Genomic DNA, 22,170 nt, shown 5'->3' with positions numbered 1-22,170 from the left:
CATTGCTGTACGTTTCCTGATTTCCCAACTTGAAACAATGAGATGGGAAAAGAAAGAATGATTTTATTTCCAGAAAATTACAAAGGTCAATGAACATTTTCAGACTGATGATCTAGAAAGAATACAAAAGAATTTTCTTGTTCTGCTCCATTTAATTCTCTGTAAACAATCCCCAACCCCATGTTTCCTCTGCACAAACAAAACAAAAAACCCTCTTGGCTAGGCTATGTCATTACCATGTCTGTACTCAGAAAGCCCCCAAAATGAATCCCGCTATAGCGCAAATTGCATCGCTAGGATTCAGGTCCAGACCTAATAGACTCAAGAACCTGAACAACTTCGGCCATGCTCGGTCTTCGCGTCGGAACCTCGGATGTACAAATCAAACCTAACTTCATAACCTGAATCAGCTCGTTCTCCACAAGTCCTCTCAAATTCCTGTCAAAGCAATCCGAGGCAGTTCCTCTGTCCAGTAACCGTCTCACATATTCACAGAGAACGATCACCTCATTTGACACTGGTCTCTCGACCGGTTTCCGGCCTGTCACCAGCTCCAAAAGAATCACTCCAAAGCTATAAACATCACATTTCTCGCTCGCCCTCAAACTCTGGGCCAACTCAGGTGCAACATACCCGACCGCATTGTGGGATTTAGTCAGACCGTAATTATCCAAAATAGGAAGCAGTTTCCCCAACCCATAATCCGACAACTTGGCCTCATATCTGTCATCTAATAATATGTTTCGTGATTTTATGTTGAGGTGAAGAATAGGTGGCCGGCAATCATGGTGAAGGTAAGCTAGAGCTCTCGCTGTACCAAGAGCAATCCGAAACCTTCTAGACCAATACAATTCGGGGTTACCACTGCTTGTGCTGGTTCCAGCATAAGAAAACTCGTGCAAATTGTCATACAGATTCCCATTGACTATAAACTCGGTCAAGATTAACTGCATCGTTGAGGACCAATAGTATCCTTGCAAAGCAACCAAATTTGGGTGCCGCAGACTCCCCAGGCGTCCAATCTCTTGCTCGAATTCATCTTGATTCCTAATCCTCCCTAGCGTCTCGAGCTTCTTGACCGCGATCGAGACCCCGCCTTCAAAGTTGCTCCTATAAACTGTGCCAAGCGAGCCGCCACCTATCAGACAGTCCTTGTCAAGCAAAGCCTTGGTCCCTGCCTCCCAGTCTTCATACTTCGTTGGTAGACTTTTGCTAAACAAGACCAACTTTCCAATTATCACATTCGAATCGGTCGAAGCTAGCGGAGTGCTCTCGACAATTTCCACCTCACCATCTGTTTTTCTTTTTCGAGCCCGGATGTTCATGACAGTAACCACGCAGACACCGGTAAGGATCACTGCGGCTGCGACAATAGCCACAATCACCGAAACGGTTAGCTTTGTTGTCTTCCCTGGTGCAGGGGTAACTGTGCCATTGCCGGTTGATGAGCAAGGCACATCCAAAGGGTCCCCGCAGAGCCCCAGATTGTGGGAAAATGCAGATGGACCAAATGCCCGGAGGATCATACTCGGAGGGATGACACCTGAGAGATTGTTGAAGGAGACATTGAAGTGTGTTAAATTTGCCAGATTCCGTAGGGACATGGGAATGGATCCGGAAAGCGAATTATTGGACAGATCGAGACTTTGGAGTCTCGAAAGGTTCCCCAGTGTTGGTGGAATGCTTCCATCTATTTGGTTTTGATGAAGATCAAGAACTTCCAGGTATGTCATGTTGTATAGATTCAGAGGGATTTCACCATCCAAAGCATTACCAGAAAGATCCCTGCAGTCACAACCCATAAATTACTACTTACAAATTTCAGAGTAAAAACTTGTTCATGCATTATCGGAAGCAATTGAATTTTGGGGACTCACAGCTCACGAAGGAAGCGGCAATTGCTTATGTTATTGGGTATTTCACCAACGAGGTTGAGATTCTGCAAATCCAGGATCTGTAGTTGCTCAATGCCTCCAATCTCCACAGGGATAGTTCCATCTAGCAGATTATTACCCAATCTAATCACTAAAAGCTTCTTTAGACCGCCAAGTTCAGTCGGAACACCACCGCTCAACCTGTTGGACCCCAGGTCCAAGACCCTCAAGCTGCTGCATTTGGCAATGCTCAAAGATATCTCACCGTCCAAGTGGTTCCCTGAGGCATCCAAAAACTCTAGGTTTTCACCGCATGATGTAATGTTAGGGATCTCCCCATCAAAAGCATTGTGCGATATGTTAAAGTGAGAAATGGTCTTCAACTCGAGAACCCCAAAAGGAGCCGACCCAGTAAAGCTGTTGCTACCAAGATCCAAATGATTCAAACTCTGGCATTGTGATATCTGCTCTTGCACATTCCCAGTCAGACCATTGTTACTCACAGACATGAAATCTAAGCTCGGAATATTGCAAATTCGGAAAGGAACTCCTCCGCTAAGATTGTTGTGAGAAAAATCGAATCCTTCAAGGTTCAAGCAATTCGCAATTGACTCGGGTATTGAGCCGGAAAAAGTATTATGAGACAGAGAAACAAACCGGGTCTTGTAGCAATAAGTGAACAAAGCAACTGGAATCTCTCCATTGTAACCATTTTTGGACAAATCAAGAAACCTAATGTTTGGCAAGCTACCTAGAAACTCTGGTATCAAGCCAGACAAAGCATTAGAGCTCACATTGATCTTCCACAACGACTGAAGAAGCTCATACTCTTGTGGGATATTCCCAGAGAAGTGATTCCCAAACAATGTCAAAATCCTTAATGACTTCAAACCAGATAAAGCAGGAGACAACACACCTGCGAGGCTTTTGTTCCACAAGACTATCCTCTCAACGTACCCATCTGCATTGCAAGAAACACCGCCGAAATCACAGGCATAGGCACTGGGGACCCAAGTGGCCAAGAAGTCATACGGGTCCTCCGTGATGTTGCCCTTAAATTGGAGCAAGATCTCCTTCTCGGTCACCGGCGAGACCTCGCAAATGATGCAGACAAAGCAAGGGATCACGAGCACAAGAGCATGAGAGAGAAGAGGGTGTTGACCGAGACTTCTCATGCTCGAAACCCAGATGGTGAATTCGCCGGATCTAACCGTTTGGCATGATGGGTGCTTGATTCAGCTCACAAAGACGAAGCGCGATAGAAGGGTTCGGCAGCCTCAGCGGCCCACACTCCAGCAGAGCTGAAGACGCGAACTTTCAAGAATGAGAAATGCCACATCTTACTGATCGTTGAGTAAAGCAAGAGCGCTCGCTCACACTGTGATCTGATAAAGGAGGTTATCATTGACTGAGCACATTTATGCACAAGCAGCAATTTAATGGAAATCCCAGCGAAGCATCGATTTGGGTGATCCTCTCTCTCTGGGTCAAGCCCAAGAATGATGAAGGTCTTTTGTTGTCTGGGGTTGCATCAAAAGCAGAAGTTTCCTAAATTTAACACGCAGAGAGAGAGAGAGAGAGAGAGAGAGAGAGTCATGCAACGAAAGTGGCAGCTGCATTAAGTGACATGGGCTTCGCTGGAAAGGAAGCAAGAAATTGGAGAGAGGCTTCAAATTTATTAATTGCGCAATTTTTTTTAGTTTTAAGGAAGAAAGATCTCTTACATATCTAACCTAACCTTATTCTATGTAATACTAACAAAAATAATGGACATGTACTTTGAAGTATGACCCGCTTATTTAATGTCTGTTGTAAATTTCACTTCATATTTATGTTTTAAAGTTTCTGGCACTAATCAAATGTTAAAATTGCAACCAGTGGTGAAGGAAGCACGTTGATTGAGCATGTGCAGCTTCTTTCTTCTCTCTTTCTCTCTCTTTCTATCTCGCAAACCAGAAAGAAAAGATGGAACATGCAGTGAGGATTAAAGAAAAGCACAGACCCATTCTGATTTTGTCTCTGTCTCTATTCTCTCAATATTCAATTGATTGAATCACCAAAGTAGCATCGAGAGGGACCTTATAATTTGTTCTTTGGTGAGTGTGGGTGAGAGAAGAGAAAGAGAGAGAGAGAGAGAGAGAAAGAGAGCATTTATTCTCTCACCAACCACGCCTGCTCCACCATCATCACCACCACACCATAATCTTTCATTCTCTTGAACCCGCACAAACACCGGAGACCCGATTTGTTAGCAGAAATGGGAAAGCTTTTCCATTTGCTTCGCTTCTTGTTTCATGTGCGCGATAGCTGCAGTAGGAATGGAAACTCCAAAAGAAGAGAAAGATGAAAAAGAAAAAGAAAGAGACAACGAGACAACGAGACAGAGAAAGAGAGAGAGAGAGAGAGAGTTGTGGGGGGTTCATTTTGTTCTCTCTTTTACACTGTGCAATTGTGAATCGACAGTACTTTTTCCTCTCTTCCAGCCGTTTGGATGGAGACCTCGAGAGGACATTCAATTGGTTGGGTATTGTTTTATCATGTTGTTTATATAGGCAAAATTATTATTCGTTCGTGTATGAAGTAGATGAGATGTGCCATTCATCCAATAAACAAACAATTCAGGGGCGAGACCAATTCCTTGAACGGACAGATATGCACCTGTATTCTTTGCCTCGGCCGTGCCAGGTGGAAATTTGTTTCAGCAAATTTTCAAGCATGATGCATGGTTTACATCGTGACGATAATGATCTATAAGATGACTTTTTACCCAGTCTACAATTCTTCTCTTGGGTTTCTGTTGTCTGCTAAAAGCTTTCCTTCGAGTGAAAGCTTCTGGTGCTCGTCGTGCACGTTCTGCTCTACTTCATGATTTGGTTTGTCAGGTAGCATTGACCAAGCAAAGGGAACAGAAGATTCAAAGGTCAGGAAAGTTACAATGGGAAAATGACCATGTGATTCCACCCTGGCTTCAACTCCCCCACCTTCCTCACTTCCCACAACCACAAAACAAATAAACGAACAGATGATAAAACAAAAATGAAATCGAAACTCGAAAGGTGGCCATCGCATTCAATGCATTCAAGGGGATTTCTTTTTCAGCTATTAAACACCCTGCACCTGCCTTTGCCTTAAATGGGTTCTTGGTCCGCGCCCCCCAAGAGGAAAGCAATAATTAAGCAGAACCCTTTTGGGGGACGCACCGACTTCATATAAGTTCAGCAGTGAATAGTTAATTTTAGCAGTTGCAGAGTTGTCCATCCAGTGTTGTGGTGGTCCTCACTCGCAATGACACATGCCGATCTGTCTTTGATGTGTTCCTACCATTGTTGCTTGCCCCAATTTCCACGTCAAAGACAGCACCTTGGGCATTCCACACCCGCTAAAAGAAGAAAACGCATTGATGCGTGGAGGGAGAGGAAGAAAGGGAATTAAAGTCAGTCCCGCTTGCGCGAACCGGGGCCATTTGTCGACGATCATATGAGATTTCCCCATTGGATGAATCGCTATTCGGCAGTTGCGATTGAACCAGTCGATAACGTGTCGAGTGCAACCCCGATCGAATATGGTGGCAAGAACGTGTGATGTCGAGTACAAAGAGGGCCAGCTCCAAGACAGTAATGAAATGGCAGTTAGCGCAGGTAGACTTCCCTGTTTTCCTTTGCCCTTTCTTCAGTGAGCCCTGTAATAAATTTGCCCGCTTTCGTTTGTTGTTGTCTTGAAAAGGGAATCTCTCTCTGTTTTGCTCTCCCACACGCTCATGAAGCTTATTAATCATTCTTAGGGAATAACTCAAACGAGGTCTAAGGCCATCTCAGTTGGTATCTTAACAAAGCCATTGCGAACAAACAACACGAACTGATGATCAAATTATCACTCATAAGTCTCCTCTGACTAACTGATTAGGCGGAGATTCATCTCGAGTACTTATATTCGGAGCTACAACACGCCTCGATCTGGCAATCACGGGACAAGTCGCATCTCCCCCACCAAGCTTCAGAATAAGAACGCCGGACGGAATGGAGGTTTCTGATATGAGAGAGTAAAACCCATCCAAACGAATGTGACTCCTTCCTTGTGGTGGCCTCTCTCGCCGGACATCCACGTTCCACCAGATGAGCTCTTGACATTGATTGCGCCGATGATCCTTTCACATGTTATACTCTCCCCTGTGACCTCCATTAGTGACCACTTCACATTTTCACATGATCCAACCCAAGTCAAAGCAGAGTAATTTTCCCCGTCCGAAAATCTATTCGGTTGCCGGTCCACCATCAATCCATATCGGCTAACACACGATCCTTTCAAGGCCCAGTCCAGCTTATATATGCATTTTCAGTAAGATCTTGCAAAGAGAACAGACGCTAGGGGTGTGCAACCGGACCGGTTTCAGATGGAAACCGGACCGGATCACCCAAAAAACAGGTCCGGGAACCGGGTTTCTCATACCCTACTAAACTCGTAAACTTTTAGAGAAAAAGAAAAACCCGAAGTCGATGCGATATGGATATAACTGATTCAAAAGATTGATAAAACTTGACCTAGATCGATCCAATCTAATATATCTTAGCAAAATTAGACGTGAATACAGAAGCGTGTAGTTACGCCGCATGGTCATGCACGTGCTTATTAATTTATGAAGTAGCCCCACATCGCATGACATGGCACCAACTAAATATAAACTAATGATTTTGGAATAGTAATGTAATATCTACATAAATGAAGTTTACATTTCGATTAGGTTCCTTACCGAACTAAATAATTACTTCCTCGGAGCTGGTTGTCCAATCCCCCCAAACCCCTCATGGATGTTCTTTGTGCTGAAGCGCATTTGGGTTGTTCCTTACTTTACCTACGTAAATGAAATGGAAGCAAGTTTTTTCGACCAAAAAAAAAGGTTCCCTACCGACGTAAATAATTACTTACACATTCTCCATCAGATGATCTATACTATAACTATGTATTAACAATGTCAGATCGATCATATAAGCCAGTTCTATAAAAAAGAAAACTGGTATTTACATACATACATGTAAGTACGCACTCTATTTTTATAGTAAAAGTCTTCACCAAATGTGGGTTGAGGTTCGAACATCAAACCGATATAGTGTGTGATATTTAAGTGGCAAAATGGATCGATGATCCGTTTGACTTGACTCATATTTAATGGATCAAGTAGCTTATGTGGTACCGAAAGTTTTAGCAAGAGGTTGGAATTAATTTATCACAGTAGAGCCCAACTAGAGCTATTGATTCAACCTATTAATAGCTCAATTCGACCCAAAAAACTTACGGATTGAAAAAACGTGAAGACAAAAAAGAAACAGAGAAACAGAAAAGCTCAACATTCGAACTCAAAGGAGGAGGTAGCTCGCCATGGCAGTGCCTCACCACTGCCGGCGACATCGAACGAGCAATAGATCATGCCGGCAACGTCGCTAATGGTAACAACTCTAAGCCGCGACATGGCTCCCTTTGTGACTACTCACACAAACGGCGTTCGCCGCTTGCGTTCACGAGGTCGCCGGAGGTGGCGAATAAGGGGACACAGAGACAGCACAGGCGTCGTGACGGCCTCGTATCAATGTCTTAGATATGCACCATGACGCAACTTTCTTATATTTTGTTAATTTAATTTGAAGTATTTTTCAATTTTCTATTTGTTTAATTCTGCATGATGTTTTTCTTTTCTACTGTTTAATTATTTAACATTTGCATATCTTTTTTTCATTTTTACGTTTTTATACTTGCTGATGTTAGTTATTTGAGTGAATTTGGGTTCAACCACGAGTTGGACCAGGTACAAGTTGGACCAGGTACAAGTTGGATCATACCCAATTATGACCCACCCTAATCAGGACCGACCCACCCATTTGCCACCTCTAGTATTATATTCAAGTTTCATTATATGTATATGAAAAATATGTGATAATTATTGGGTTTTATTGTGAAAATTCAAATGCACAACCACCCGAAAGAGAACGTCTGGAACCGTGACCTACCACATGACCGACAGGATACAACGGGTCCTATTTCCCCTGATCATCCTCTAAATGATAAGAATAAAGATATGACTCAAACAGCCAAAAAGTAACAATCCGTAGGAATTTGCCCGTTAAAAGACAGTAAACGGTAACCACAAGAGTGTCCAAGTCAATCAGATTGATATTCTTATATACAGACAAGAATCTGCATGAATTGGTTTCAACTTCTGAAACAGATTCAACCCTATACAGCTGATAACTAAGAACCTGCTTACCTAATGGACGAGGCATTATTCGGCAACAAGGAAGATCAGGTTCTTGCCATATCACCGTTGTTTCAGAGTATCGAATGATTCAGATCTAGAACATGAAAACTTCCCCTATGCTCGATCCAGAAAGTAGAATCATGTTAGATACCAGTCTTGACTCCCAACCATTACCATTACTCGAATGCCATTCCCATTAAGAATCAACTTCACAACAGATTGAAGTTCCATAATAAATGAACCTCATCCTGCAGTATATTGCAATCAGATGTGCCACCTTAAGTGCTCTGAGCGCAAATCTTTACATTTCAACCCAGTGCAGGAGCCATCTCATTCTAGTAATGGCTCCCCTTCCCTCTGAATTGTTTTGAGTTGCCTTTTTGCATAAACAGTGAAAATAATCGTGGTAGCAACTGTCCCCAAGAAGCCAAGCACATTCATTACTATCTGGGGAGCAGATAGAGAGTGCCGATCGTGAGAAGCATCAGCAAGAGTTTTTATCAGGATTCCCCTGCAACCAAAGTTATATCCATAAGTTCGACAGAGAAAATGACTAAATAGAAAGAGGATAGGTTTCTCTATTCTTCAAATTTAGTGCAATCCAGAAGAATCTGAGGCACTACATGTAAGGAGCATACTAGAACCAAGCACATGCAGACAGTCAACCTCAAAGTATTCCCCTAACCCAAATTGAATAATTTTCTTTTGCTCACCATTACATAATATACTGAAATGCACCAAGTGATATAAAAAATAGATTTAGTTTGAACTAGAAAATCACCATATAAGGTTTATGAAGTCTATAATGACAACGACATGAAAATTCTAGAAGCACGCATAAGGGACATATATTTAAGTGGTTAAAAACGTGCCTAAACAGTGTTTGAATAACCTTAAACTCATGTAAGATATGTCTGCGAGCGTCCATGCTTGTGTGTGTACACGTGCCCACTTTGTGAGTGTGTGTGTGTATGAGAGAGAGAGAGAGAGAGAGAGAGAGAGAGAGAGAGAGAGAAAGAGAGAGAGATTACGTGTAAATTGCAACAAATATTTCTGGCACGACACCAATCAGCGACCCAAGAATGTAGGGGAAGTATCTCACATTTGTCGCCACAGCACAGTAGTTATATAAAATATAAGGGAATGGAGATATCCTGATCAAAATAACAGCTCGAAACTGATCAAAACAATTTCCTCTGCCAGCTGACCTTATCAGGGAAGCTCTCTTTGGATGTTTTTCTAGCCAGGTCTGCATGGGAATACAAGGTAATGTAAAACAAGAACGCAAGCACAAAGAATATCTATGTTTCATAACTTACGTCACTTATAGTTTGTCCAACAACTAATAAAGATACTTACTTGAATTTTCTGGTGGAAGAGAGAGCCAATGAAATATGGAAGCGATACACCCACAATTACTCCTGACATAATCAGCAAGAATCCGTAGCCATAGCCAAATGTCATTCCAGCAACCCACCAGGAAGGGGTTGATGGTATGAGCAGGGTGGGGAATATAGCCACAGAAGCAAAGACTAGAAGTGCAAGAACCGGATGACTAAATGTCGCGGTCTCCCAGTTTATTATGGGGATAACTTCCTGCAAACGAAGCACACCACAATAAGGAAGGGCAGTGAAAACTTGCCATACTGATTAACACAAAACCTGCGAACTTTCCAAGAGCTCTGATAGGTTTTCCACACTAACCAACTCCAGAATGCACATAATTTAGATCTACACTCTCAGAATGTAGAACACTTGACAATCAATACTGTCTCACGGTGCCATGATAACTACAATGATAGTCTTGGTATGTCAGCCCATTTCATAGCCAAACTAGAACATGCAGGAAACCAATTAGGACTGATACAAATTGATACCAAAAGCAACTTCGCAAAGATGGTTATGAACCTCCACAATGCAGGTTACATCAGATTGGACCAGAAAATGAGCAGTGACTGTATGTTCAAGCAAAACTTTCAACTGCCAGCATTCTAAAAGAGGGGCATTCTGACATAGAATACACATCAATGGGCAAGCTCAACTAAGCATTTTAATCCTGATATAATAAAATTCCAATCAACCAAATAATGCATACCCGTACAAGAACAGAGACCAATTAACAAAGACAGGCCACATACTTCAGAGGCAAAACATTGCCTTGCATAGTCCATTATAAGCTATAACCCACGAAATTGAGTAAATTACAATGCATTGTCACATGAAACATAATCAAAGAATAAATATCGAAACACAATCCCCACCATCTTATCATCGAAACTAACACACTAGGTCCCCAAAACCCACACTCAAAGCCAACACGATCAATCAACTAAACATCAAGCCTCAACAAATACATGCGTCAACATAAATAAGCATCCAAAAACATAAACGCAACAAATTTTTTTTATATCCAACAACAACACCAAACCTTGTCCATGAGAAACGGCCAGACCCATTTGATGCAAACCCCAGCCAACAAGCCCAGGCAAGAGAACAGCAAGAACAGCTTCGCCAGATACCACACGAACCGTCTACACCTTCTTCTGGGAGAAGGAGGATCTCTCTCCGCTTCGCGATTCCCCGAGCGATCTCGCATTCCCAGGTCGACATAACCCCCTTTGTTCCCCTCGCCCTCCTCCCCGACTCTCACCCTCAGCTCCGGAACCACCTCATCTTCTTCATAAAAAGTCATCGAACACCCGAAAAAAACAAGAAACTGCCAAAAAAAAAATCGAAACTTTAAGGCACCCAATCGCAGAAATCCCCCCGCGAACTCGAGGGTTTCAGCGGAAATCGGATAGGTACCCAAGAATCCGAACGTGGGGTGTATTTTCCCCGCAGGAAGGAAACGTGGGGGTGGCGCTTTCAGCGAGAGCTCTGCGCACGCATTGGGGTCGGAGTAGGTCGGGAAGACTGGTAGATGAGAGGGTTTTATCAATGTTGGAGAGAGGAAACGCAAAGGCAAAACTTAGAAGCTGAAGGCCAGCATTGATTAAAGGTAAGCAACTGAGAAAATGGCGTGAAAGTTTAGGTTTTTGCGCTTTCATCTACAAAAAAAAACAATTCAGCAGTTTCTGTTTGGGCGATGGATGATGATGATGAGGTCTACGAGATGGGCATGCGAGATGGACGGAGGGGATCGAGACACGTGGCGAGCGATGAGCTGGCCGGAGCGACAGGCGAGACATCGGTGCCGATCACCTTTCGGGGAACGTTTTTTTGTCGTGACTTCACCGTCACGGTGGGCATATGTGTTTTTCTTTATTTCCACTTTCACCCCTTATATTTCTTATTTATGTTGTTTTGGTCCTTATGTTTCCGTATCCTGTCTCATTTCGTCCCTACTTTAGTAATCTGTATTGACGAAGCAATTTTAGATTGAAAGTAGTTACTTTTGAGATGAATCATTGTTGCACGGATAAACCACGGGTGGTCAACATATTTGCTCGAGCGAATTAGGGAAAAATATTGCTTCTCATGAGAGAAAAAGTGGGTGATCGAGTGATTATAGTTCGGTTCAAATCGTTAAGAGCCAAATCGAAAAAGAATCGAAGTTTCAGGTTTGGTTCGGGTTCAATGTCTGTGTTTACAAAGTTTGATCAGAATTCGATCCATCCGATACGCAACTGAACTGCCAAATCAGATGTCAAACTTTTTCCTCTCCACTTTCTATCAAATCATACGCAAAGCTCATGATGAAAATTATGATTTGCAAATTTTTGATTGGCCATGGTGAGGAATGTTGAAGGGCTAATTTGATTATATTAAGTTCGAATTGCTCCGGTACAGAATCAATTATACTAAGATTTGGTTTGAGAAAATTATAAACCCGTCCAAAACAAATTAACTTATTGGAAAACGACTTGACTAAACCGTGCCAATCCCCTTTATTTGGTGCGAACAAGTACTTTTAAAAAAAAAAAAAAAAGGAAGGGGAGATAAAATTAATATTAGAAAGGAAAAGGTCCAAGTGGCAATGTTAACTTTGTCCTCCTTAGGAAATCTTTATGTGCTAGAGTAGGGTATTCCCGTCCACTTTTTTTTTTTTGGGGTCGAATCCGTCCACTTGAGTTAATTAGTAAGTGAGAAGAGCTATCATTTGAAATAAAATAGAAATAAAAAAAACTATCACTTTATTATATTTATTTGACGGATTATCCTTTCGAACACCTAAAATAATTCTCTTCCTCGTTTCTTTTAATCAGTAACGAGTTTTTTTAATAGAGTAATTATAACATACATTGCCAAAAGAAATTCTACACGAACAAGCCGTACAACTTTGATCTGAAAGAAGGTAATCATGATCCCCTAATCAATGGTAACTATGATTGCTTGTGTAAGATTTTCTGTACACCAATGACATAAATATATATATGTATGTATTCTAATTTTTTTTATTTTTAAATATGAAGGAAAGGACAAGAATAATTTTGCTGTTAAAGTAGGCACAGAATCAGAATCTTTCTTTTTCCCCCCTTATGAAAAGCAACAATGTGATCATGATGTAGGTACATCTTTTTAATTTCATGAAATCATCCTCTCGGGCCTCAAATTTTCGTGACAACTTCTGGATAATATAAAAAAATAAAAACACAAGGACGCGTCATATCATTTTTCCGAATGTGATTAACCAAACGAGTCAACCAATAATGGGGCTCTGATAAAATAAAAATAAAATAAAAAAACCAATGATGGGGCAATTATAGCTTTTGTATATTCTTCGTTTTGGAATCACAAGTTGACCAACTTTCAAATAACAATATCTTTTAATTTTGTCATGATAAGGCGAATATTTTGCACGTACTTTAAAGGAAAAACGACAATATACAAGCGTCCATGTCGCGTGCTGATTAACTTCGCTCCCATGCGTCGGGACCATTGGAGGCGGGCATGGCGAGCCTGGGTCCGACATCGTCACCTTTGCACACGGAAGCCCTAGCTTTACTTGCTATTCTCTCTCTCCTTGAATCTATGAAGAGTGCATCTCATCACCCTTGGGCAGTCAGCGTGCTGATCATAGAGGCCCGCCAAGTCTTGGGCCAATCTAAGCACCTTTCTTTAGCTCACTGTTCAAGGGATTCTAACCGGTTAGCGGATCGGCTTTGCAAGGCCCACAGATTGAATGATCTACCTTCTCATTAGGTTGCTCGTCCCTTCACCCTCTTTGGGATTTTCTTTGTCTCGAGGTCCCTGATGTGGGCTTTGCTGTTTAAGTACTTTCAAATTCAAAAAAAAAAGGCCCTACTTAACTCTTCGCATAAAAGTTATAAACAGAGAAGAAGTTAATGCTCGAACATCAGTATCTTTGACATTGGACAATATGCAATACTCCTTGCTAGGGGGGTGAGCGTAGTCCACGCGGGCAGTTCCCGACATGGAATTGAGAACCGCCCACTAAGGACCGGTTCCGAGAAATCGAAACCAGAAACTGCTCGTTGGTTCCATGGATCCACCTAGGAATCGAACCGCGATCCGGTCCGGTTCCCGAGTGGGTCCATGGAATCGATCCCACCAAGTTTAATACAAATGGAGGTGATCGAGAGTGAGAGAAGGAGGCGATGAACGGCTAAAAGCGCGGCCGTGAGTTGATGGGAGTTGAGAGTCGAGCTTTAGATTAGGGATTTTATGATTTTCATTTTTCTAAAAATGTTTTCTTTTTTTTTTGGTTGAAATTTTTCTAAAAAATTATATATATGTCTATATATATTACCGGTCCAGTCTGGGTGGGCGGGTGGGCGGTTCCACGCCTAGAACCGGGAACCGGACTGGTACTCACCAGTTCTAGTAAATTAGAACCAGGAATCGGACCGGTCCTCACGGGAACCGTCAGTTCCGGGCCTGTCCGGTCTGGTTTCGGGCGGTCCGGGCGGTTCTCGATTCTTTTGCACACCCCTACTTCTTGCATTTCAAATTGAGAACCCAAATTGATTTCGAGCCTATGAGAAGCCCACTTGTTTATAAACACACAGTAATAGAAAAATGATTTTTTCATTTTTTAGAAAAAATTTCTGAATTTTTTTTCCTATTTCTCTCCGTCGATCGTCAGCACAAATGAGGGTGTTGCGGCCCTTGCTTGTGGTTAGCTGCCTCCACCGGCCATCGCCAAGGCCATAGTGACCGAAAAAGGGAAATAGGGAAAAAAGAGAAAATTCATAAAATTTTATTAAAAAATTACATACGTTAGCGTTGGCTGTGCCACGTGAGATAGCCGGTACAGAATGGACTGTGATGATTTCCGGCCAAAATTAGTCGGAAGGACTACATTAGCAAATCATCAAAAGGTTAATGATTAAATTAGTTAAATTGAAAAAGTTTAATATTGAATTCGCTGCTATGAAATAGGTTTATGATTTTTTGAACAATTTTCCCTTACTATAACCAGCACACATCTAAGAGAACATAACAATATCGAAGAGAAAAAGAAAACAACAGGAAAGCATATAAAGATGGACTCCCATGTTTTTTATTGATTGATATAAATAGATGGAGTCTGAAGATTATTATTGGTACTCTTTTTATCAAATGATAATCTTTAACTCCTTAATTATCATATAAGTTCCCATCTTGAGCAAAAACCAAAGTACCATGCTACTTAACAGAGTTAATTAGTAAAGAAAGTTACAAATTGGGTAACTTATGTCGACATGAGGGACATGTATCAACCCGACTTATCCACTGCACGATGCAATTACCATGAAACTCGTGAGAGCAAACCGTCCGACTAACCTTGAATTGCTGATCCATTCGTTCCAATAGACCTGCTCTTAAGTGGATCCGCTGGGGGATCCAGGGCTCGGGATTTATATGGCCGGCTGGAACGACCGAAGCAAGTAATCTTGGACTTAGCAGTCACGCCGCTGCCGCTCCTCTTCTGGAATGCCAGCCTCCTCTTGAGGTAACATGTCAGGGAAGGTCAAACACCTTAGAGATGGATACCAAGATGCAATACACCCTACGTCCCACATTACGAGGGCCGTTGATCATGGCATTCGCAATGTTCGTTACCTCGGATATTATCTTGTCCCGAGTGTGTTCAGTTTGAGATGTGGAACCTCCTGTTAGTGAATCGCTCTATCGTAAATGATCCAAGGCGAAAGGCCGCGGCAAATTGAGTAACGAGAAAGATATGATTTACCAAGACGGCGATGACGCTGAATTAAGCCAATTCACACTCATAAGCTCATTCCTTAACCACCAATTAAGTCAATCTAGTAGAGTTCGTGAGAAAATTGAACTTCAATAGCGTATAGAACACATCGTGCCGTTTTTTATTTTGTTAAAATTCTTGAATATACATGTAGTATGTTTAGTGTTCGAAAGTGATCCTAATCCTCGAGAAGTCATCAAGCACAATGCTATTGCTCTCCAACAACAAAGTGTCATTCCTTCATCGATCAGCCCAAGTGTTTTCTCTCATGTATGAAGCATGGTGCACGCAAAAGAAATTATCAGAACATATAATGGAATTGATAGATAGGAAAATAGCAAATCAACGTTTCGAATCTATTTCACGACTTTACATGAGTCTGACCTATTAAAGAAAAGATCAAGAAGCAAAGATCACAACGTGGGTAACTTGTGCCTGCAGGTAGGACAAGTATGCGCAATCTTTAGCCACTTCTCGATGCAACTGCTGTGAAACTCGTGAGAGCAACCCATGCGGCTCACTTCATCCCCCACCTCCGGCTCTTCCAAGCAGATCGCACAAACCCCGCTCGGATCACGGTGCTCCTGTATCACTGACTTCTCTAGACTCCCAATTGCCGACTCCCACGCCACCTCGAACCTCCGGAGCATCTGGTCAATGTCACGTCGCAGACTCGCCTGCATTAGACTCCGACCCATCTCTTGGATTTCGTTCTCGGGAAGGGTGACCACCTTCGTGACGTCCACCGAGATGCCGAATCTCTTGCGCCCCTTGTTGCGAAGGTCGTTCACAACTCGGCAGGCAACGTTCACAATCTCGGACACGACCTCAGCCCGTGCCTGATCTGCTTGACTCGCGCCTTCCCTACTTTCCGGATCGATCCATCTCAATCGATCCAAAGGGAACAGTGATCGCAGGTTGTCTAGCGTGAAAGATATGAATCCCCAACAAGGCGACGACGGCGAGTTGCTGGCAGACACGAATGGCGCGCACTCGAAGTGTTGCTCCGAGTAATAGTCGAAGATGCGCGACAGTGGTGACCGGTCGGATGACTCATAGATGGAGCGAATGGTGTATGTGACGTGCATGAGAGCGTGAGGCAGCAACGGGTCATCGCGCATCGACCTCGGAGAAGCAGAAACATAAACTTGATAGTTTGCCATCTTCTTGACTTTGTGATCGGAGTCTGTGAATTCATGGCCAAATTATTGCGCTTATAAATACATAGAGTCCTTTTATAGACACTTGAGTATATGATAAAGATAAAATCCGCCACCAAAATCCGGGCATTGTTCATCTATTCCTAGTAGGCAAAGACTTCCTAGAGTCGGTCAGATAATGTTATTTCGAATCGAGTTTTCGAATTATTAAAATAAAGAGAAGGAGAGCTACCACAATGCAAGGACAACTTGTTCTTTTAATTTCATACAGGATAAAATGTGATTACTTATAGTAACTGCCTCATACGCTCTTATAATTGCCAAGTTACCAGCAATGAACCCATATATTTATACTGTTAGAGAATGTGAATATTTATGTATATCTGACTACACTAACACTTGAAGTCTGAATTGATAGATTATTGATCTATGTATTTATCAACGTATTTGACTACATACGCAATATCTTTAAGTTATTTCAAGCAATATAGGCTATTATTTTTCTTTTTGGGATGACATAGTGTCATAGTGACACGGACATAGAAACTAGGGGTGAGCAAAAAGAGCTGCTCGGACCAGACCGAACCGATCAATTCTAAGCAATTCCCGGGGGCACCAGTCTCGTTTCCAGTTCCATAAAATTGGAACTGGTGAATTTCGATCTGGTTCCCGGTTACAAGTATGGAATCACCACCTAGATTGGACTGATTTTTTTAAATTCTTTTATTTCTTAAATGTCTGAAAAAAAAACCCTAATCTCCAATTTCAGTAGTCAGTAAGTCACGCACGCAGACACGCATGGCTCCAGTCTCACGCTCGCTCTTTCATCGTTTCATGCCTCTTTCCCAAATCCTAATAGCTCTTTCCCATTCTTCATGCCTCTTATGCTAGCTCAAGCTCACACCTCTCTCGCTTGACTCTTGGTCACGCTCTCTCTGTCACTCTCTCGCTCAACTCTCTTATGCTACCCTCTCGCCTAAGTCGCATCCCTCTCGCTCGACACCTCCCTCTCACAATCTCGCTTTGTGGCGAACGTGTGGCAAACTCTTTTCAGATCCGGATTGTCTTTGGCTTACAGGTTTGGCTCCTGGTTCATGTTGTTTTACCAGCAAGGTCCCCTCATAATAATGCGTTATGTGCGTGTTTTCTACCAGGCCTTTCTTGGTGTGTAGATCCTTCCAAGACATACATGTTTTTTTTCTTAAAAAAAATTGCACAATCGCCGGATCCTTTGGCCCATCCGGGAACAAGCCTGGATCGGTCGGTCCAATTCTAAGTCCAAGTGGGCCAGTTCCCAGTTTCAATGGGAATCGACCTACCCTGAAACCTACCCTGAAACCGATCACCCCTAATAAAAACCAACCACTTTGATAAAATAAAAAAAAAGGTATAGATTATAAATTTTCCGCTCAAAGGTTATCCTCTAGTATGTTATCCATTCATAACCGAGTAGAGTTGTACCAGAAATGTATGTGCACCTCTATTTGAAATTTGAAACTTCCCATCATCGAAATGCTTTATTTGAATTTGACTTATATAACCAGAGTTAGAATAAATGCATAATTAAAAATCCATTATCAACATTAAGGGAATAGTAAAGATGGATTAGACATGAAGAAAGTCATCCATGTGCTCTTTTCTTTTATTTTTTGAAAAAAAAAATTAGTTCGAGATTTTACATTAATAGACTTAATTTAAACTATACTAGATTTTGTTGGTGCGCAAATTATACATACATCCACGTGAGTCATCTAACATAATGAAACGATATCATCTTTAATAAATTATGTGAGCAGTAAGAATTTAAAAGGATAGAATGTGAAAATAAATTGTTTTCAAATTACTCTTTTTGTCATTCCAAAAAGGGCAAAAGCCACCAAAAATGATAAACTATATCCACTGTGATACATTTACCCTAAACTTTTTTTCCAATGACAACAAAAATCCCAAATTTATGCATGTTTGACACATTTACCCTCCGTCAAAATTCTGTCAATAAAAACCGTTAAAAATCTGCCTACATGGATGCTAGAAGGCAAACAATGTTGATATGGACGGCGAAATAAAAAAGGAGTGGTTTTGACTAAAAAAAATCCAACTAAATCATGACAGAGGATAAATGTGTCACGTAGTTTCAAGTTATGGGTTTTTTATGTCATAAGAAAAAGTTTAGGGGAAATGTATCACAGTGGGCAATAAAATGTTCAAGGTAAATACATCACAATGAATATAATTTAAAGTTTTTGGTGACTTTTTCCCTTCCAAAAAATAACGAAGGAGGAAACTTTCCACGACAGCCTAGCAAAATTTCTTTTTGTCATCATTTTTGTGACTAGTCACCTCCCCCCTCAACGTATAAGATCATTCGAGAATTACAAAGCCCCGTAGAATCTTTGAGTGTGGGAAACAGACCAAGAACAACAGTGTCATTCCTTCATCGATCAACCTAAGTGTTTTCTCTCGTGTATGAAGCATGGGGCAAGCAAAAGAAATTATCAGAACATATAATGGAATTAAAAGATAGGAAAATAGCAAATCAACGTATCGAATCTATTTCACGACTTTACATGAGTCTGACGTATTAAAGAACAGATCAAGAAGCAAAGATTACAACGTGGGTAACTTGTGCCTACAGGTAGGACAAGTATGCGCAATCTTTAGCCACTTCTCGATGCAACTGCTGTGAAACTCGTGACAGCAACCCACGCGGCTCACTTCATCCCCCACCTCCGGCTCTTCCAAGCAGATCGCACAAACCTCGCTCGGATCACGGTGCTCCTGTATCACTGACTTCTCCAGACTCCCAATTGCCGACTCCCGCGCCACCTCGAACCTCCGGAGCATCTGGTCAATGTCACGTCGCAGACTCGCCTGCATTAGACTCCGACCCATCTCTCGGATCTCGTTCTCAAGAAGGGTGACCACCTTCGTGACGTCCACCGAGACGCCGAATCTCTTGCGCCCCTTGTTGCAAGGGTCGTTCACGACTCGGCAGGCGACGTTCACGATCTCGGACACAATCTCGTCCCGAGCCTAATCTGCTCGATCGGCGCCTTCCCTACTGTCCGGATCAATCCATCTCAATCGATCCAAGGGGAATGGCGACCGCAGGTTGTCTAGCGTGAAAGATATGAATCCCCAACAGGGCGACGACGGCGAGTTGCCAGCAGACATGAATGGTGCGCACTCGAAGTGTTGCTCCGAGTAATGGTCGAAGATGCGCGACAGTGGTGACCGATCGGATGACTCGTAGATGGAACGAATAGTGTATGTGACGTGCATGAGAGCGTGAGGCAGCAACGGGTCATCGCGCATCGACCTCGGAGAAGCAGAAACATAAACTTGATAGTTTGCCATCTTCTTGACTTTGTGATCGGAGTTTGTGAATTCATGGCCAAAATATTGCTTTTACAAATACATAGTCCTTTTATAGACACTTGAGTATATGATAAAGATAAAATCCGCCACCAAAATCCGGGCATTGTTCATCTATTCCTAGTAGGCAAAGACTTCCTAGAGTCGGTCAGATAATGTTATTTCGAATCGAGTTTTCGAATTATTAAAATAAAGAGAAGGAGAGCTACCACAATGCAAGGATAGCTTGTTCTTTTAATTTCATACGGGATAAAATGTGATTACTTCGAGAAACTGCCTCGTATGCTCTTATAATTGCCAAGTTACCAGCAATGAACCCATATATTTATACCGTTAGAGAATGTGAATATTTATGTATATCTGACTACACTAACACTTGAAGTCTGAATTGATAGATTATTGATCTATGTATTTATTAACGTATTTGACTATACATACGCAATATCTTTAAGTTATTTCAAGCAATATAGGCTGTTATTTTTCTTTTTGGGATAACATAGTGTCATAGTGACACGGATATAGAAACTAGGGGTGAGCAAAAAGAGCTGCTCGGACCGAACCGAACCGATCAATTCTAAGCAATTCCCGGGGGCACCAGTCTCGTTTCCAGTTCCATAAAATTGGAACTGGTGAATTTCGATCTGGTTCCCGGTTACAAGTATGGAATCACCACCTAGATTGGACTGATTTTTTTAAATTCTTTTATTTCTTAAATGTCCGAAAAAAAAAACCCTAATCTCCAATTTCAGTAGTCAGTCAGTCACGCACGCAGACACGCATGGCTCAAGTCTCACGCTCGCTCTTTCATCGTTTCATGCCTCTTTCCCAAATCCTAATAACTCTTTCCCATTCTTCATGCCTCTTATGCTAGCTCAAGCTCACGCCTTTCTCGCTTGACTCTCAGTCACGCTCTCTCTGTCACTCTCTCGCTCAACTCTCATATGCTACCCTCTCGCCTAAGTCGCATCCCTCTCGCTTGACACCTCCCTCTCACAGTCTCGCTTTGTGGCGAACGTGTGGCAAACTCTTTTCAGATCTGGATTGTCTTTGGCTTACAGGTTTGGCTCCTAGTTCATGTTGTTTTACCAGCAAGGTCCCCTCATAATAATGCGTTATGTGCGTGTTTTCTACCAGGCCTTTCTTGGTGTGTAGATCCTTCCAAGACATACATGTTTTTTTTCTTAAAAAAAATTGCACAATCGCCGGATCCTTTGGCCCATCCAGGAACCAGCCTGGATCGGTCGGTCCAATTCTAAGTCCAAGTGGGCCAGTTCCCAGTTCCAATGGGAATCGACCTATCCTGAAACCGACTACCCCTAATAAAAACCAATCACTTTGATAAAAAAAAAAACGTATAGATTATCGTGAAATTTTCCACTCAAAGGTTATCCTCTAGTATGTTATCCATTCATAACCGAGTAGAGTTGTACCAGAAATGTATGTGCACCTCTATTTGAATTTTGGAACTTCCCATCATCGAAATGCTTTATTTGAATTTGACTGATATAACCAGAGTTAGAATAAATGCATAATTAAAAATCCATTATCAACATTAAGGGAATAGTAAAGATGGATTAGACATGAAGAAAGTCATCCATGTGCTCTTTTCTTTTATTTTTTGAAAAAAAAAATTAGTTCGAGATTTTACATTAATAGACTTAATTTAAACTATACTAGATTTTGTTGGTGCGCAAATTATACAGACATCCACGTGAGTCATCTAACGTAATGAAACGATATCGTCTTTAATAAATTATGTGAGCAGTAAGAATTTAAAAGGATAGAATGTGAAAATAAATTGTTTTCAAATTACTCCTTTTGTCATTCCAAAAAGGGCAAAAGCCACCAAAAATAATAAACTATATCTACTGTGATACATTTGCCCTAAACTTTTTTTCAATGACAACAAAAATCCCAAATTTATACATGTTTGACACATTTACTTTCTGTCAAAATTCTGTCAATAAAAACCGTTAAAAATCTGCCTACATGGATGCTAGAAGGCAAACAATGTTGACATGGATGGCGAAATAAAAAAGGAGTGGTTTTGACTAAAAAAAATCTAACTAAATCTTGACAGAGGATAAATGTGTCACATAGTTTCAAGTTATGGGTTTTTTATGTCATAAGAAAAAATTTAGGGGAAATGTATCACAGTGAGCAATAAAATGTTCAGGGTAAATACGTCACAATGGATATAATTTAGAGTTTTTTGTGACTTTTTCCCTTCCAAAAAATGATGAAGGACGAAACTTTCCACGACAGCCTAGCAAAATTTCTTTTTGTCATCATTTTTGTGACTAGTCACCTCCCCCCTCAACGTATAAGATCATTCGAGAATTACAAAGCCCCGTAGAATCTCTGAGT

General features: G+C 41.7%; 2 protein-coding genes across 4 annotated transcripts; both read right to left on the bottom strand.

The window, feature by feature from the left end:
• Positions 1 to 45: 45 nt before the first annotated feature.
• On the bottom strand, positions 46 to 4,369 carry LOC115687849 (probable LRR receptor-like serine/threonine-protein kinase At1g12460). 2 transcript variants are annotated; one of them, XM_056318231.1, is made up of 3 exons: positions 4,038 to 4,369; positions 1,878 to 3,422; positions 46 to 1,785 (listed from the first exon to the last, which is right to left on the bottom strand). In XM_056318231.1, the coding sequence occupies exons 2-3, from the start codon at positions 3,047 to 3,049 to the stop codon at positions 294 to 296; spliced, it is 2,664 nt and encodes an 887-aa protein (XP_056174206.1). In that variant the 5' UTR covers positions 3,050 to 3,422; positions 4,038 to 4,369; the 3' UTR covers positions 46 to 293. The 2 variants fall into 2 exon arrangements, with proteins under 2 accessions (XP_056174206.1, XP_030469393.1); XM_030613533.2 differs by lacking the exon at positions 4,038 to 4,369 and having other exon boundaries at positions 1,878 to 3,988.
• A 3,589-nt stretch (positions 4,370 to 7,958) lies between these two features.
• LOC115687852 (uncharacterized) lies at positions 7,959 to 11,198 on the bottom strand. Of its 2 annotated transcripts, XM_030613539.2 has the most exons (5): positions 10,927 to 11,198; positions 10,550 to 10,837; positions 9,481 to 9,717; positions 9,153 to 9,370; positions 7,959 to 8,632 (listed from the first exon to the last, which is right to left on the bottom strand). In XM_030613539.2, the coding sequence occupies exons 2-5, from the start codon at positions 10,811 to 10,813 to the stop codon at positions 8,452 to 8,454; spliced, it is 900 nt and encodes a 299-aa protein (XP_030469399.1). In that variant the 5' UTR covers positions 10,814 to 10,837; positions 10,927 to 11,198; the 3' UTR covers positions 7,959 to 8,451. The 2 variants fall into 2 exon arrangements, with proteins under 2 accessions (XP_030469399.1, XP_030469397.1); XM_030613537.2 differs by having other exon boundaries at positions 10,550 to 11,198.
• Positions 11,199 to 22,170: the final 10,972 nt, after the last annotated feature.

The sequence above is a fragment of the Syzygium oleosum genome, unplaced genomic scaffold (genome assembly GCF_021117445.2).
Source record: "Syzygium oleosum isolate NSW1041296 unplaced genomic scaffold, Sole_v2.1 Sole_v2.15, whole genome shotgun sequence".
Classification (NCBI taxonomy): Eukaryota; Viridiplantae; Streptophyta; class Magnoliopsida; order Myrtales; family Myrtaceae; genus Syzygium; species Syzygium oleosum.
The sequence above is the reverse complement of the archived record's forward strand: the minus strand, read 5'-3'. Positions and strand labels throughout refer to the sequence as shown.

Bases quoted from the DNA above. Each gene is read 5' to 3' on its own strand.
- LOC115687852 (XM_030613537.2), bottom strand. From the start codon at position 10,813: ATGACTTTTTATGAAGAAGATGAGGTGGTTCCGGAGCTGAGGGTGAGA. The intron at 9,718-10,549 runs GTTTGGTGTTGT...CTTCGTTTGCAG, and splicing joins GGCCGTTTCTCATGGACAAG to GAAGTTATCCCCATAATAAA. The intron at 8,633-9,152 runs GTAATCTCTCTC...CTTTGGTTGCAG, and splicing joins ATATTTGTTGCAATTTACAC to GGGAATCCTGATAAAAACTC.
- LOC115687849 (XM_056318231.1), bottom strand. From the start codon at position 3,049: ATGAGAAGTCTCGGTCAACACCCTCTTCTCTCTCATGCTCTTGTGCTC. The intron at 1,786-1,877 runs GTGAGTCCCCAA...TTGTGACTGCAG, and splicing joins TGCCGCTTCCTTCGTGAGCT to GGATCTTTCTGGTAATGCTT.